We start from the raw sequence: 15109 nt of genomic DNA, 5'->3' as shown, positions 1-15109 counted from the left end.
AATAATGTATATTTATTTTCATAACTTTTATATCATAGAATATTAGAAATACAAAAATTTTATATACAGTCATTTTTGTGTACTCTTTTGTGCACTTTAATGATATGATTAGTTGTGTGTTAAAAAAAAAATTAATCCAGCCAATCATTTCAGTGGAGTGCGCAGAAAGTATGCAAAAGTAACTGTATGTAACATTACTCTTAGAAATAACACTTGCAGTCTCATTATGTAATCATTCTATAATAATTTTAAAAGTAAATAAATATAATATTTATATGAAAATAAAATTATTTTTTTAATAATAGATCATATTTTTTTAAGACGACTATATAGTACTTATATACTCTACGATCATATGTAGTATTATTCTTAATATTTTTTTAATTTTTTTCATTACTTAATAGTTAAGAAAATGACTTTTAGTATATTGATGTATTTTTTTATTTTTTAAAAATATTTAAATATGTTAAAAAATGTACAAAAGAAAAGAAGAAAAAAATAGAAAGTAAAATTTATACTAATGGACAAGCATTGTGGTTAAAGCTGGGTGGCACATTAGCATCACTCATTTAAAATAAAATAATGATATTCATCATCTTTTTATCATCAGATTCTCATCATTTCATAATGTGATATTAGATGATTATAAGCTATTTATTATATTTTACTCATAAATTTATTATTTAATATCATATCGTGAGATATTATTGAGAGAATGATGATAAAATAAATAATAAATAATTTTTCCATCTAAAATAATGATATCGTGAAGCGATATAATTTTTATAAATTATTTTATTAAAATACTTCTTATTTAAAATATATTTGTACCGAAGAATATTGTAAAAAAAGTTGCATGTCTATCATTTTTTATTACTAAAATATCTTATTGAATTTTCAATAAATAAAAATTAACATAATTTGTATAAAAGTTAATTAGTTCACAAAAATTTATTTCGAAACATACGTTTAAAAAACTCTTAAAAATGTTTTTTAAAACATTTATCAATCCAAACATATTTTTAATGAATCATTTTTCCACTATTATAATATCCCAATAAATGGAATTTTTTTTGGCAAGCTGGCCTTTGAAAATGGAATTTTGAAGCCTCGTGTAAGGCGTAATTAGCAAAATATTTTTCCAATTCAATATATCAGTATCTCTAAAATGGAATAGAGGATTATAATATGAATATTTTTCATTTTATATATTTATATGTAAGATTAAATACATAATAAATATTATAGAATAATGATAATTAGTATTAAAGACTTGTTTAACTTGGACTAATATTGACCACGACACGTGTAACATATTATCGTGTCAACCTTCGGCTGGTTGTCCCACAGATCAAAGACATTTCATGACCCAAAGAAACACTCGTAATTAACCTCGATTAGATTCCAGTCAACAATCAAACTATATATATATATATATATCAAATGATTTATCAAATTCAATTGCTTGGTTAAAAGAAAAACAGTGTAACACTTTTGCTGTGAAAGAAGCACATGGATTGAAGAAAGAGACATCCCATCTATGGGTTTCAAACGTCAAAGTTTGCAAAGACAAGTTAGAAATTGGATATGAAAATTGATAAATAAATATTAGTAGTTTTAGAGTGTGCAAGTCACACATACTTTTTTGAAAGAAAAGAATTTAAGTTTACTATTAAAAAAATAATTTTATTCATGATAAATTTCAATTTTTTTCAAAGTGAATGTGATATTTGTATTTACTAAAATTGTATGTAATATTACTCATAAAAATTAACGTGGTAGTAGATAGAAAGAGAGATATGTGAATAATTATGCATATTAATGAAGTTTAATAGAAAATAGAGAGGTTTTATTTTTAAGTTTTACTACTCATCATCACACACCACATTTATTTTTATTTATTATCTTTAATTTTTATTTTATTTTATTCCTGCTAAATTAATTGAATTCTTTTACTCATTATCTATATACTACGTACTTGTTAAGGACAAAAATAATATGTAGTACTGTATGATATATGGATGAAATATTTATTTATTTATTTTCTTGTGTTTGTAGTACCCAAGTTTAGATAATAATGATACTTGTATATAGGACTGAGTATCAATAATGTCGGAATTAGAGTGCCAAACCTTTAACTTCGACTTTGACTCTAACTTGTCATAGTGGAGTTTGATTTATATTTTTTTATTAGATTTTTTTTTTAGTCTATTTGAAATTTTAATTTGACAATTTTAGATTCTCATTAAAAAGATTGGGCTTCTAAATTTCATTTTTTTTAATATTTTTTTTCAAATTTCAATTTTATTAAAACATAATCAAAATTGAAAAAATAAATCGTTGTACAAATTAATTTTATTATACATTAGCATTATATATTAATGTTTATATATTAGTATTACATTTTATTATAAATTCATATATTTGGGTTTATACATATACATTAATATTAAATATTATTATACATTAGTTATTATATAATTAGTATTACATATATCATACATTCGTGTTTATACATTAGTTGTTATTATACAATAGTGGTACATGTTAGTATTAGTTAATGGCATAGTGTTTATACATACTAAACTATTATCAGTCAATTTAATCAATTATATTATAGTATAAATATATTATTTTATAATAATTTACTCATAATAATATATTATTGAATATAACTGATTATATAAATCATAGTTATATAATATAGATAATTAATATATAAAAAATATTTTTTTTTATAAAATATATACAATATTAGAATTAAATAATCAGAATCAGAGTTAATATATTGCTATCTCTAATTCTGACTCTAGCTCTGACTTTTTTAATAAAAAAAACTCCTACATTAATTTATCGGAGACGAAATGGAGTCAGAACAACATCGATACAAGGTTAGAATGGAGCTCAATTTTTAAATTTTTTTCTCGCGGTAGAATTACAAAGCCGTGACAATACGTGCAGCATAAGTAAAAGAATATGTCGTATATATTCGAAAACATAAACAATGCCATAGACTCGGACGTATGCGAAGCATGTGGGGAGGCACATGTGCCATGACCAACACAGTTCACGCCCATCTTGTCAATCGTTGTCTATCATTATGTGTTTCGTACACTCTTTTCGATTAGTCAAATAAAAAAAACTGTCAAATTGCCGCCACATTTTGTCTGTTTGCTCAAGTAAACTAATCTTATAAGCGTCTCTCCAAGCCCATGTACTGCTGCCCAAGTATGCAACCCAAATTGCTCCGCTCAGAAGGAAACTGAAGATGTTAGTTACGGAATTTTGGGCGAATCCATTTTGGGCCTGGCCCAATAATTTATCGGCCCATTTCAGAATCATGGAATTCTAACGAAGGGTTGCATTTTTATTGGAGTGAATGGCTAAAAACTCAATTAGCAATGAAGAATAATACGCCCTTCTTCTTCATTTATTTTTAAATTTCACATGTTTTTTCTCCGATCATTTTTCATAGATTCATGTTTTATGTATTTATTAAGATAAATAAAATAGATATAATATATCATGTGAAAGTACGTCAATTTATGAGTTTAATTTTATGTAATATTTTCATATCCGTAACAGTTTTCATTTATTAAATTCAATCCAAATATAAAATATAAGGCTATTCGTCGTTTATTTGTCTATTTTCGTGCTTAGAAAAATGTTTATTTATTTTTCCCTTCAGCAAGTAATCAGATCTGAAGGTGAAATTACCACGCACTATCAAAAAAATTATTGCCCTTTATACGCATGGCAATTGGCAAAGGCAACGGCGTCTTTTCCCTCCCTCTTTTTCAACAGCATGCTCACACCACATGTTAATGAATGAACAAGTTTGATAAAGGACAAAATGTTTCAAATTTAAAGTCCCACTTTTCAATTTTCAAATTTTCCAAAGAATTCAATAATCTTTCTTAGCAACATCATAACATGTCATTATTTTTCTCCATAATCAATTTCGCTCCTTCATTTTTTATTAGGATATATATAATGAGATTTATATATTTTAAAGAAAATGATAGGACTACTACTATTTTACTATTCATTTTGTATTTGATTTTTTTTTAATTTTTTATTTTACTTAAATGGTTAAGGAAGTAATTATTAATAAAATTATATTTTTTTAAATTTTTTTAATGGATAAGGATGTTAAAAAAATACTTAAAAGAAAATGATAAAAAAAAAAACCTATCACTACCCATATTTTTAAGTTTATATCCAAATTTTAGAACTTGGGTTGCGTCTGGGTAGCAAGGTTATCTCAGATATTCTGTAAATAGTAGTGTAAAAATAATAATAAAATATTAAATAGTAATAAAAATTAATTAAAAGTACGTAAAAAATAATAATAAATAATTAATAGTAATATAGTATTATCAAAATACTCTAGTACTTAAACTAGAGTGAGAGAGATAAATATATAAAGTAATTTATCTTTTAGAATATTGCTACATCTATAAAGTAATTTTACAATTTGACGAATTATGTTAAATTATATCAGTTTGTGAAATTATTTTTGTGTAATCCTTTTATAGTTAGAGTATTTCTCGTATATAAAATAGGGTCCACAACATTTATGAAGCATTTAATACTATTCAAAAAACTTATTCTCTACAAACTAGTGTTGTCACGTGTTTACGTCTTTCTCACTATAAACCCTATAATTCAAGTAAGAACTCGACAAAATTCAAATCCTATATAATAATATACAAAATAATTTCATAATGTCACCACATTTTATATTGTAATAATGCTTAAGCAAGCAAAGTGTCACTTTAAAAAAAAGAAAAAAAGAAATTGAGATGATAATCTCAATCTATCATTAAGAAATGTGCTAAGCAATTGAGGAAGAGCAATTGATGGCAGGGAGTTGTTGAGAGCAAAGGGATAGTCCAAGTCATGATATGTATGGGGGCCTCCTTAAGTGGAGGGTTCCACAGCTTTAACGGTTCGGATTACAGAAACAGCTAAGATAGAATGACCTCTGAACGACCGCAATGGATCCAAGGCAAGCCCTCCATCCATCCATCCATCCAACGTTCATATTTTGAAACTTTTTTGGGCCACTTTTGCCTAATTTCACACTGTCCGTAGGCCCTTCACACTTCATCTCAACCCCTCACAGCACACAAAGAACCTTTCTGTCCAATTACCACTTCTCTCAAAAAGAAATTGCCCCCCAATACGCCTAATCATTTATTCCTATATTTCTCTCTCTCTCTTTTCTTTATTTAAAAAAACGCCGTTACAATCACAATGAGGCAAAGAATCATGTTAATTTCAATTAATACTTAAATAAATATTTTTAATTAAAAAATAATTTATATATTCTTGCACATTTTAATCTTGTAGCATTATTCTTTATAATTACATAATATATAATATAAAATGAAAGTAGCGTGATATCCCTTCTTGAAAACCTCCCTAATAATTATGCATTGAATTTTCAAATTTAAACCGGATAGTCTTAATCCATATTTAAACCCTGGCAGTCTGGTCCACCCTTCACGATACAAACCACCACTGCCCCACAATACAAACGAGGGCCAAGGCCATAAGCCCATAATCTCCGCCCTTTAAAACTCCATCCCACGACCCTTTCCCTCAACCCACTCGACTGCGCTCATTCTCCCTGGCTATATCTCAACTTCTCTCTCTTATATATATAGTTTGAGAACACACACACTCTCTCTCTATCTGTGAGCAGTTTAGAGTTGTGGGAACCAAAGAATCAATCGCCATGGCTGAGGAAGTTCAAAAGCAACCCCAAGAGACATTGGCATTAGTCGAAGAAGAAGAGGTGGTGGTCACTGATGTTCCACAGTCTGAGAAAGCTGCTGCCACTGTAGAGAAAGAGCAACCTCATGTGCCAGAGGCTGAGGAGCCCCCGAAGCCCAATCCCGTTGAGGAGGAGCCTGCTGCAGAAGGGACTGAGTTGCCGAAACCGGGTGACACCGATGCGAAGGTCCCTCAATCGGGTTCCTTCAAAGAAGAGAGCACCAGAGTTGCTGACCTTCCCAACATCGAGAAGAAAGCACTTGAAGAGCTTAAGCAGCTTATCCAAGATGCTCTCAACAAGAATGAATTCACTACTCTGGCTTCATCTCCACCGCCACCACCACCCAAAGAAGAAGAAAAGCCAGCGGCTGTAGAGGAAAAGGAGGATCAGAAGCCCGCTGAAGAAAAGCCATCCGAAGTGGCTGCTGATGTTCCTCCAATGGCACAGGAAGAACCCGCAAAGCCAGAATCAGAAACTCCAGAAGAAACTAAGGAAGGAGCAGAGAAGAAGGCGGAACCGGAGAATGAAGAAACAGTTGCAGAACAAGTAACAGAAACGGTAGTGGCAACGGAGGTCATTGAAAAGAAGGATGCCGTAGATGATGATGGTGCAAAGACTGTGGAAGCCATAGAAGAGACCATTGTGGCGGTCTCTTCTTCGGTTCAACAGGAGCAGCCTCCTCCACCTCCAGCAAACGATGCGGAGGATCAGAAGGCTGCTGCACCATCGGAGGCGGAAGAAAAAGATGCCAAAACTGAGGATTCGGCTCCTCTGCCTCCGGACGAGGTATCCATCTGGGGAATCCCACTCCTTGCCGATGAGAGAAGCGATGTCATTCTCTTGAAATTTCTCCGAGCAAGAGATTTCAAGGTGAAAGATGCATTCACCATGATCAAGAACACGGTGCGCTGGAGGAAAGAGTTTGGGATCGATGAGTTGCTAGAAGAAGACCTGGGTAATGATTTAGAGAAGGTGGTGTTCATGCACGGCTTTGATAAGGAAGGACACCCTGTGTGCTACAATGTCTACGGGGAATTCCAGAACAAGGAGCTTTACCAGAAAACATTTTCTGATGAAGAGAAGAGACAGAAGTTCTTGAGGTGGAGGATTCAATTCCTGGAAAGGAGTATCCGGAAGTTGGATTTCAGCCCTGGTGGTATTTGCACTATTGTTCAGGTCAATGATTTGAAGAATTCTCCAGGACCAGGAAAGCGGGAGCTTAGACAAGCAACCAAACAGGCCCTCCACCTGCTCCAAGATAATTATCCTGAATTTGTAGCCAAACAGGTATATTTTGCTATATAATCCCACTTCTATTCTATGTAACTTCTGCAATGTTATTTGCAGTTTTAATGTAGGGTTTGGATGTTTTTTAGGTGTTTATCAATGTCCCCTGGTGGTACCTGGCAGTCAACAGAATGATAAGCCCATTCCTAACCCAGAGGACCAAAAGCAAATTTGTGTTTGCTGGCCCTTCCAAGTCTGTGGGGACCCTTTTGGGGTGAGCACCAAATTTTGCATCTACCTCTCTTTTTTCACTTGTGGCTTTGGATATTTTACCACCCAGAAAACAAAAGAGTCTGCCTTGTGAATCTAAATTGGATTGAATTTGAAAATACAGGTACATAGCTGCAGAGCAAGTACCAGTCAAATATGGAGGACTGAGCAAAGATGGTGAATTTGGCACAACAGATGCTGTAAATGAGATAACTGTTAGGCCTGCAGCAAAACACATCGTGGAATTTCCAGTTACTGAGGTGAATCATTCTCTGTCATAATGTAGTGTTTTTTCAGAACCAAGGAATAGGAGAAAAAAAAAAAATACAATGTGCTAGCATTTGAAATTTTGAATTTTCTTGTGTTATTGAAAATAGGGAATCTTTTCTTGGATTCTCTGAACCCTGTTTGGTGACATATATACTGTCCCGGTGCCATTTATATAGGGACACAGTATCTTTTAACTGCATTTGGAATAATTCAATTGTACAGCATATTAAAGTCAATAGGCTTAGAACAAGTTAAACCCTCTATGGGCTACGCCTCATGTCGTACATTACTTTGCGATATGAGGTTGAAGAGACGATAATGTCGTACATATATTCTTGCTAATAAGTAATAAGCACACAAATTATGGAGATATGGGACTTTCTCAATAGGTCAAAGCATATCATTTGTGAAATTTTCTGCAGAGACTTGTCTGGTTAAAAAGTCAGTTGCTTGCGTTCGAGTCGTTAATAAATGATGCCAATTGTTATCGAAGTACTCATGTTGAATGATACCCACTTGATGCAGTCCTGCCTTCTTGCTTGGGAAGTCCGAGTATTGGGATGGGAGGTGAGCTACGGTGCAGAATTTGTGCCAAGCGCTGAAGAGAATTACACTGTGATCATTCAAAAGGCTAGGAAGGTGGCCTCATCTGAAGAACCAGTTGTTTGCAATAGTTTCAAGATTGGTGAACCTGGCAAGGTGGTACTCACCATTGACAATCCTACCTCTAAGAAGAAAAAGCTCCTTTACCGCTTGAAGATCAAGTCTTCTTCTGATTGAATGATTTCTTTTCAGAGGAAATGCGAAAAGAAATAATAGTAAGACCGCTGTGCTTAATTCCTGCATCCAAGTATATCATGGCCATCGGAGCTTGAAGATTGGGGTTTGTTGATTATAGATAGGGAAGCGAATATATTTGTTGAAAGTGGTTTGGGTTTCTTCTGTGTTTTTTTTTTTTTTTTTTTTTTTGCCCACCTGAATGTTTAATTATACATTTTGTGGCTGTTTATTAAATATGAATATTATTTAATTAAATTTTTAATTATTAGTGGCATGTGAAATCTTTATGACTTGAAATTCCAATGCGATAATTCACCGTCTAAAAGATGAAAATTAAGGAGTAGGGTTAAGATTCAAACTTAGAATTGCCGCATGTTAAATTACTATTTCAAATACTTGTAAAATTATTTCTATTATAAAATAGAGTTAATATATATGGACTCACATCAATTCATAAATTTAATTTTATGGGATATCTTTATGGTTACACCACTTCTTAAATTTTTATTTTCCACTACATAGAATGTGTAGGGGGTAGGAGAAGTGTACAAGGGTAGGGAGTCTTCATTTTCGGGATTGTAACTCAATTTAATTATCTTCAAGACCCTGTAGAAAGTTGAACTGATGTAGTTGAGAAAAAAGAAAAGCCATAGATCCCGTTCAAAAGTCGGTTTTAAATTTGGAATGTACCTTTCTTATCGTGTCGTCTTCTTAAAAGTGTAATCTATGCTTTCATCCATTTCGATAAAGCCACTATCTTCAAGACCAGGTTTGGAACTTTAGCATTATACTTCCCTCTTTCAAGATTGCTGTGAAATTATAATCACTAGATAATCATTATCGCATTTCCTAGTGCTTAACAGTACTAAGATATTATTCTTTAAAACCAACTTCAACCTCGAACCATGTGACTCAGCCCCTCACGCCCTCTGGTGTCATCTCCTTGGCTATGGCTTTCCTGCTTCGTCCAGCTTCCTTAACTGCGCAAACCACGGTTGGACATGTCCAAAACATGACAAGGAGATATCTTGGACCCATGAGATACTCATAATCCTGAAACTTTTATTTCTTTTTCTTTTTCAGCACTGATTTTCATCCTTAAATCCAATTTGCTTTGCATTCTATAATTCCATATAATAATGATTTAATTAAATTATTTCCCTTTCGACCCCCAACTTTTGAGACTTTTTAGGCATGAACAGAGCCAGAAGTGATTTTCTTTTCTTTATCTTGTTAAAAAAAAGGTGGATGATCATCATTGAGAATGCCACTTTGCCTTATTAAAGTTCATGGTTGTTTCCCTGGCTTCTTTACTTTTGATAAAGAATGTGAATTATGAATATGCGTTTGGGTTTTCATCTCATTCTTGATCAAGAATCAAGATTTGCCAACATATTATAAAAGGAATTCCTCCAAAGCTTAAAACAATGAAGTATGATAACGAATGGCAATGAGGTATCCAAAGTGTGTGTGTGTGAGAGAGAGAGAGAGAGAGACGTTCTTAAAGTTTAAACCGGTACCATGAATGGATCAGCACCAACCTTGTCCCTTAAACTTCTTTTAATTCTCTTTTAAAATGTTTTGTTTATGTCAAAATGACATGACAAAAGATCACTCTCTGATCTGGCAAAGTGAAAGTGAGCGGCTAAAGCATGCATGCACCAAAGAATATTATGTATTGGTCCGCATTAGAAAGAAATATAGCAGCAATGCTGCTGCAGCAAGCAGGTGTGCCCTCAGTTGGCATCATGATTATTATTCGTGTGGTGATCGAAAGGGCAGAGAGCAATTTCCCAGTCCTTTCATGCCTATTTGCTTCCTGCTTGAGAATTGACTCCACATTGTCTTGGCCTCTTCCATCAATATACATAGAGTGAACCGATGACACTCCTCTCTATAGGACTTCAAACGAGCATTAAATATGGGGGCCACCTCTCTTTCCTTTCCTCAATTAGCCATGTTCATCAATCCCCATCCTATTGATTCAACACCTGGCAAATTCCAGTGTTGTTAGGTTTTGATCTTTTAAGCGAGAAAATGAGAAATGCTATAAGAAAGCCTCATACCATACACATCCACTTAATCAATATGTAATTTATCATTTTTCTAATTCTATTTAAACACACACATACTTAAGCGTTAAGATAGAAAGACAAAAATAACAAAATACATGTTAAAATGACAAATTACATGTTAATTACGTTGAGCTATGTTATAAGGCTTTCATATAGAAATTTTCGATTAAAAAAGGGTTAAATGATGTCAAACAGCTGGGCTTGTGTTTTTGTGATTTACTTATGATTGGCATTGCTGAAAACAAGATTTTAGAGGAATCATTCTTTGGTTTGTCCCACATCAATTGTGGAATAGGTTGGTAGTCAGTTTATATATATAAGAAAAAATCTCATTTTTGAATTAATTTTTAAAATGGAGAGAGTTTCATGACCACCCAACATTCTTTCGAAGAAAAAATTAAAAAAATTTAGACCAAGCCCAGTGGTACCGGCCCCGCCCAATGACTTTTGAGCAAGGCCCATTATTCTTTCGACGTGAGAGCAAGAGGGGTGGGCCCTCAAAGGCATGATGATTTGGAGACCAGTAAATGCAATCGAATATAGAACACATGCGTCTATACTTGATAGAAACATGATTACTAGTGCCTAGTACGTGTGGACATTTTGCAAGTTTTCTAATTATTTAATGAGTAAACGACGAAGGAGATCTTACAAATTGCAATACAATTGTTTTTTGATGAGTAAATATTGGGTTCAAGAGAAACAAGAGTGGGAAAGTTTTGTTGGGGGGAGAGTCAAATCCGCACCTTCCATTTCAAGAATCATGGTTCCTACATATTGATGATTACTTTTTACACTAAAATTCAAAGGAAAATCTTCACCGTGTGAGGGAAAGGAGGAAACCTACTTGATGGATTGTGTGTCGTTTTCTTTGTGGAATGAGTAATTCTGTTATATATAGATGGTGAAATTATTTCATGCAATAAGGGATGTCTCAATATAGGCATGCAATTGCATGTGAAGGGATTCTGATCATCACTGTCACCCAAGAATCACGTCCTTTTGCTATTTATATTTTGATATTTTGATATTTGTGATCTATAGAGTGGCATTAGAAATGGAGAGTCCCCGGTAACACAAATTATGGTAAGGAGAGAGACAGGCATGCTCTTGCTCATGGCACGTGGGTCATTTGTGCACACTTGACTGAGCTTTTGGAAATTATGCCCAATGCCACTCTTTTTCTGCATGCATCTGATCTCCGAGACTGACGCAAATGATGAATAATAGTAGTAGGCGTCATTCTGTACTGATGATCTACCAATAATGCTTGGAAGGACTGATCAACCGATGGAAGAACCACTGCCTCACATGCATGCATGTGATTCAATTTGTGGGCCGGTTGTGGGATTCCTTGCATTTGCGGTGCAGTCTTTAGGTTAAAGCAGAAGAAGGTCATGGTAAGGAAATAACTCAAGATTATTATTTTTACTTTTTGTTCTTTTTGCTATTCTTCCCGGCAACGAGAATATATTCCTTGAGAAAAAAAAAGAAAAAAGTGAAGAAGGAAGAAAACAAAGGCACCCATCCAAATACAAAGACCAAATGAAAATTGAAAAGCCCACCAAAAACAGTAGATAGGGGGCAAAGAATCCTAGTATCTCGGTCCAACAAGGGGCCCCTACCAAAATTGTGCACAAAACCCAACACAAAGGTTTCACTCAAACGACATGTTTTGTTTTTGATTTTATTATTTTTCAAGATTAGGTAAGGCTACCTGGCTATTCGAGATGTTTTTTTTTTTTCTTCTATTGACTATTCGAGATAAAGTCCTAGATTCAAAGAAAACTCCCGAATTCACTCCCATGTATAATAATGATTTTGGTGCATAATGTTATGGTTGAATCTCTCTCTCTCTCTCTCTCTCTCTCTCTCTCTCTCTCTCTCTCTCTCTCTCTCTCTCTCTCTCTATGAGCATCCATCAATTTTATATTATATATAAATAATAAGTAGAAGAATTCAATTAGTTTAAGAAATATAAAATAAAAAAATAAAAAAAAATAAATATAGTGTATGATGTGCAAGGATAATAAGTAACAAAATTCAGTTGGCTATTTAACTACTTCAATGTATAATCTCCATAATAATAATAATCGATATTTTTCGATTTATATCACTAAATTTAAAGAAAAATTATACTCATCATTTTTATATTATACTATATTATACATCACATATGATTTTTTCTTAGTAAATATGTGGTGTATGGACGATGAGTAGAAAAATTTATTTAGCTTAACAAAAATAAATAATAATAATAATAAAATCATGCGGTGTGTGGTGTAGCAATGATGAGTAAAAGAGGCTCAAGTACTTTAAAAGCATATGATTCATTTCAATTGTAAAAGAAAATTGTTACAAAAAATGGCGTGCTTGACGAAATATTTTGGGTTTTTATTGCAAATTACTTGCAATAAAAATTAACTGGCCAACCAAATAGCAATAATCAATGTTAGATTTTCACAGAGAGAGATACAATCTATGAGGACTACAATCAATATTAAATAATGATCAGTATATAATAGGGTTTTGGACAGTGCTGGCCTTCCATGGATCGACCTCACCTGTTATGTATATCTCTTGTGTCACATTATATTCTTTTCCGTGTCTCAAAGTGTTCTTCAGAAATTAATTAGCTCGATCATTTAACTTAGCTTAATTTTTAAATTTCATAAACTTGCAAGTAATTATTAGCTAGGTAGTCTTTGATATAGACGTGTGATCATGATCTTGACTTTAATAGGATGCCATATGATTAAAATGAATGCTCACACAAGCAATTTTAATGTCATTACATATTGCGATAGATCATTGGGCCGGGAGTACCACATTATCTGTACTCTGGAAGTACCTAATAGTTTTCTTAAATATACGAGACTTTTCATAGCGTCAAAGTTAGGTACACTCGGCCACCAAAACTAATGCCTGATCCACACCAATTTTCTTAGAGAGAGGGCTATTCTCTTTAAACTGGTATATATTTGAATTAAAGCAACGGATCAAATGGTAGGAGAAATGTTTCTGAGAACTTTAGAGGAGGGTCATGTTCAAAATGATGCCAAAATTCTGGTCAATCCTGCAAGTTACAAGTCTTCAGAAAGGTATTCTTATAAATTTATGGCCAATTATATAATTTACAAAAATTATATATTCCCCTCAAACAATAAATATAGAGGATATGTTCCAAAGATCCTGAACAGTAACACTTAAATTATATGATCATTCCCTTTTCTGGTCTGCCTAATGTGGTGGGGTCTGGAAATATTTCATTTGTGACAAATAATATATATACATATATATATATATATATATATATATATGTGGGAGAAAATATTTTAGTTACAAATAGATTAATAAAAGTAAATTTACAAACTTATGTGATTTGATGGGTATGTCAAATTATAAAATTATTTTTATTATAAAATAGATTTAATTGATTTTATGAAGTCATATTAATTTTTTAATTTATTTTATATAATTTCTTTATATCTACAGTAGCATGTATATATATAGTTCTCAAAAGATCTCATGATATTATTATAAGAAGGAATAATGTTATAAATCCAGATCACAGAACAGAAAAGACAAGAATATATATGAAATTAATGGGAATAGCTGCATGAGAGGTGCAGGAAACGCAAAGAGCAGCTAGCAAATGAGGGTGGGTTACCAACTCAAAAGATTCTTCCATTTTCTAATTCTCCTTTCCTGGCCTTCTCATTTTCTTAGTAATTTATTTTCATCAAACTCTTCTAGAAGCTACAAAAGTTAAGTTAAGTTAGGAAGATGTCCCAGCTTACCAACCTTCCCTCATAAAGCTTTTCACATGGCCGGCTAAAATGACATTCTGTGTCTGTGGAAGGCTCAATTAATTATACATGGAAGGCTGGGGTTGGTTGAATCATGAAAATGACAAAATAAATAAATATTATTTAAAATTACAAGGAACGTCACGTATATGATGTTCTAGAAACACGTAGTTTTCATTTCACATTTCAGGAGTGGGTAGGATATATGCAGCCACGCATGAAGGACAATGACTTTAAGCAAAGGTCGAACACGAGGTCAAGTAGGCCAACTTACTACAAAGTACTACTGTTTAATACAGTAACATAGTTCTGCAAATCAACAAAATACAGGCAAGTAATTCCTTATTTTGGATTTTTATCGTCAACAACGTTGTTGATAAATATGACATATCTTATTTAATAAGATAAAAATATAGTGTATAACATTACTCATTATCTTGCTATCGAATTATTGCAGGGAGCGATATTGTAGACACACTGATCCAACAATTAATCATTCCTTGCGATGATATTTCTGCAACTCGAATCCATGCATAACTTATTGCTTTGATACTATTTGTCAGACTGATCATGTTGAATAGTCGATCCACTTACGATTAATTGGTGTTAAGGAATAAAACTGTTAATTTAAAAAAATAAATAAACCTAAGAAATAATAGAGAATAAAACATAAAATTAGGGAGAAAATTAATGGAAGATATAGTACGATATTAAAGAAACATGAAGTGGGGGAAATGGAAGGTATTGTAGGTGAGCACAGTTAAAAGCTCAATCATGGAAGGTAGGGAAGTTTGTTACTTTCATCATCCTGAATTGACTAGAGTAGTGGAGTAAGTAGAGGTGTTCTTCTAGAATCCTTTTGTTAGGAATGGACCTAAATAAACGAAATACTGTAG

The 15109-nt window shown here is 32.6% G+C and overlaps 1 protein-coding gene across 1 annotated transcript; it reads left to right on the top strand.

Moving 5' to 3' along the window:
• The first annotated feature begins 5555 nt into the window (after window positions 1–5555).
• On the top strand, window positions 5556–8626 carry LOC122305225 (patellin-3-like). Its single transcript, XM_043117590.1, has 4 exons — window positions 5556–7069; window positions 7159–7283; window positions 7404–7539; window positions 8075–8626. Exons 1-4 carry the CDS (start codon window positions 5744–5746, stop codon window positions 8327–8329), a joined length of 1842 nt encoding a protein of 613 aa, XP_042973524.1. The 5' UTR covers window positions 5556–5743; the 3' UTR covers window positions 8330–8626.
• Window positions 8627–15109: the final 6483 nt, after the last annotated feature.

Source organism: Carya illinoinensis, chromosome 3 (assembly GCF_018687715.1).
Source record: "Carya illinoinensis cultivar Pawnee chromosome 3, C.illinoinensisPawnee_v1, whole genome shotgun sequence".
In the NCBI taxonomy this organism is placed as follows: domain Eukaryota; kingdom Viridiplantae; phylum Streptophyta; class Magnoliopsida; order Fagales; family Juglandaceae; genus Carya; species Carya illinoinensis.
Note: the sequence above shows the minus strand (reverse complement) of the source record. Positions and strands in the feature narration are given on the sequence as shown.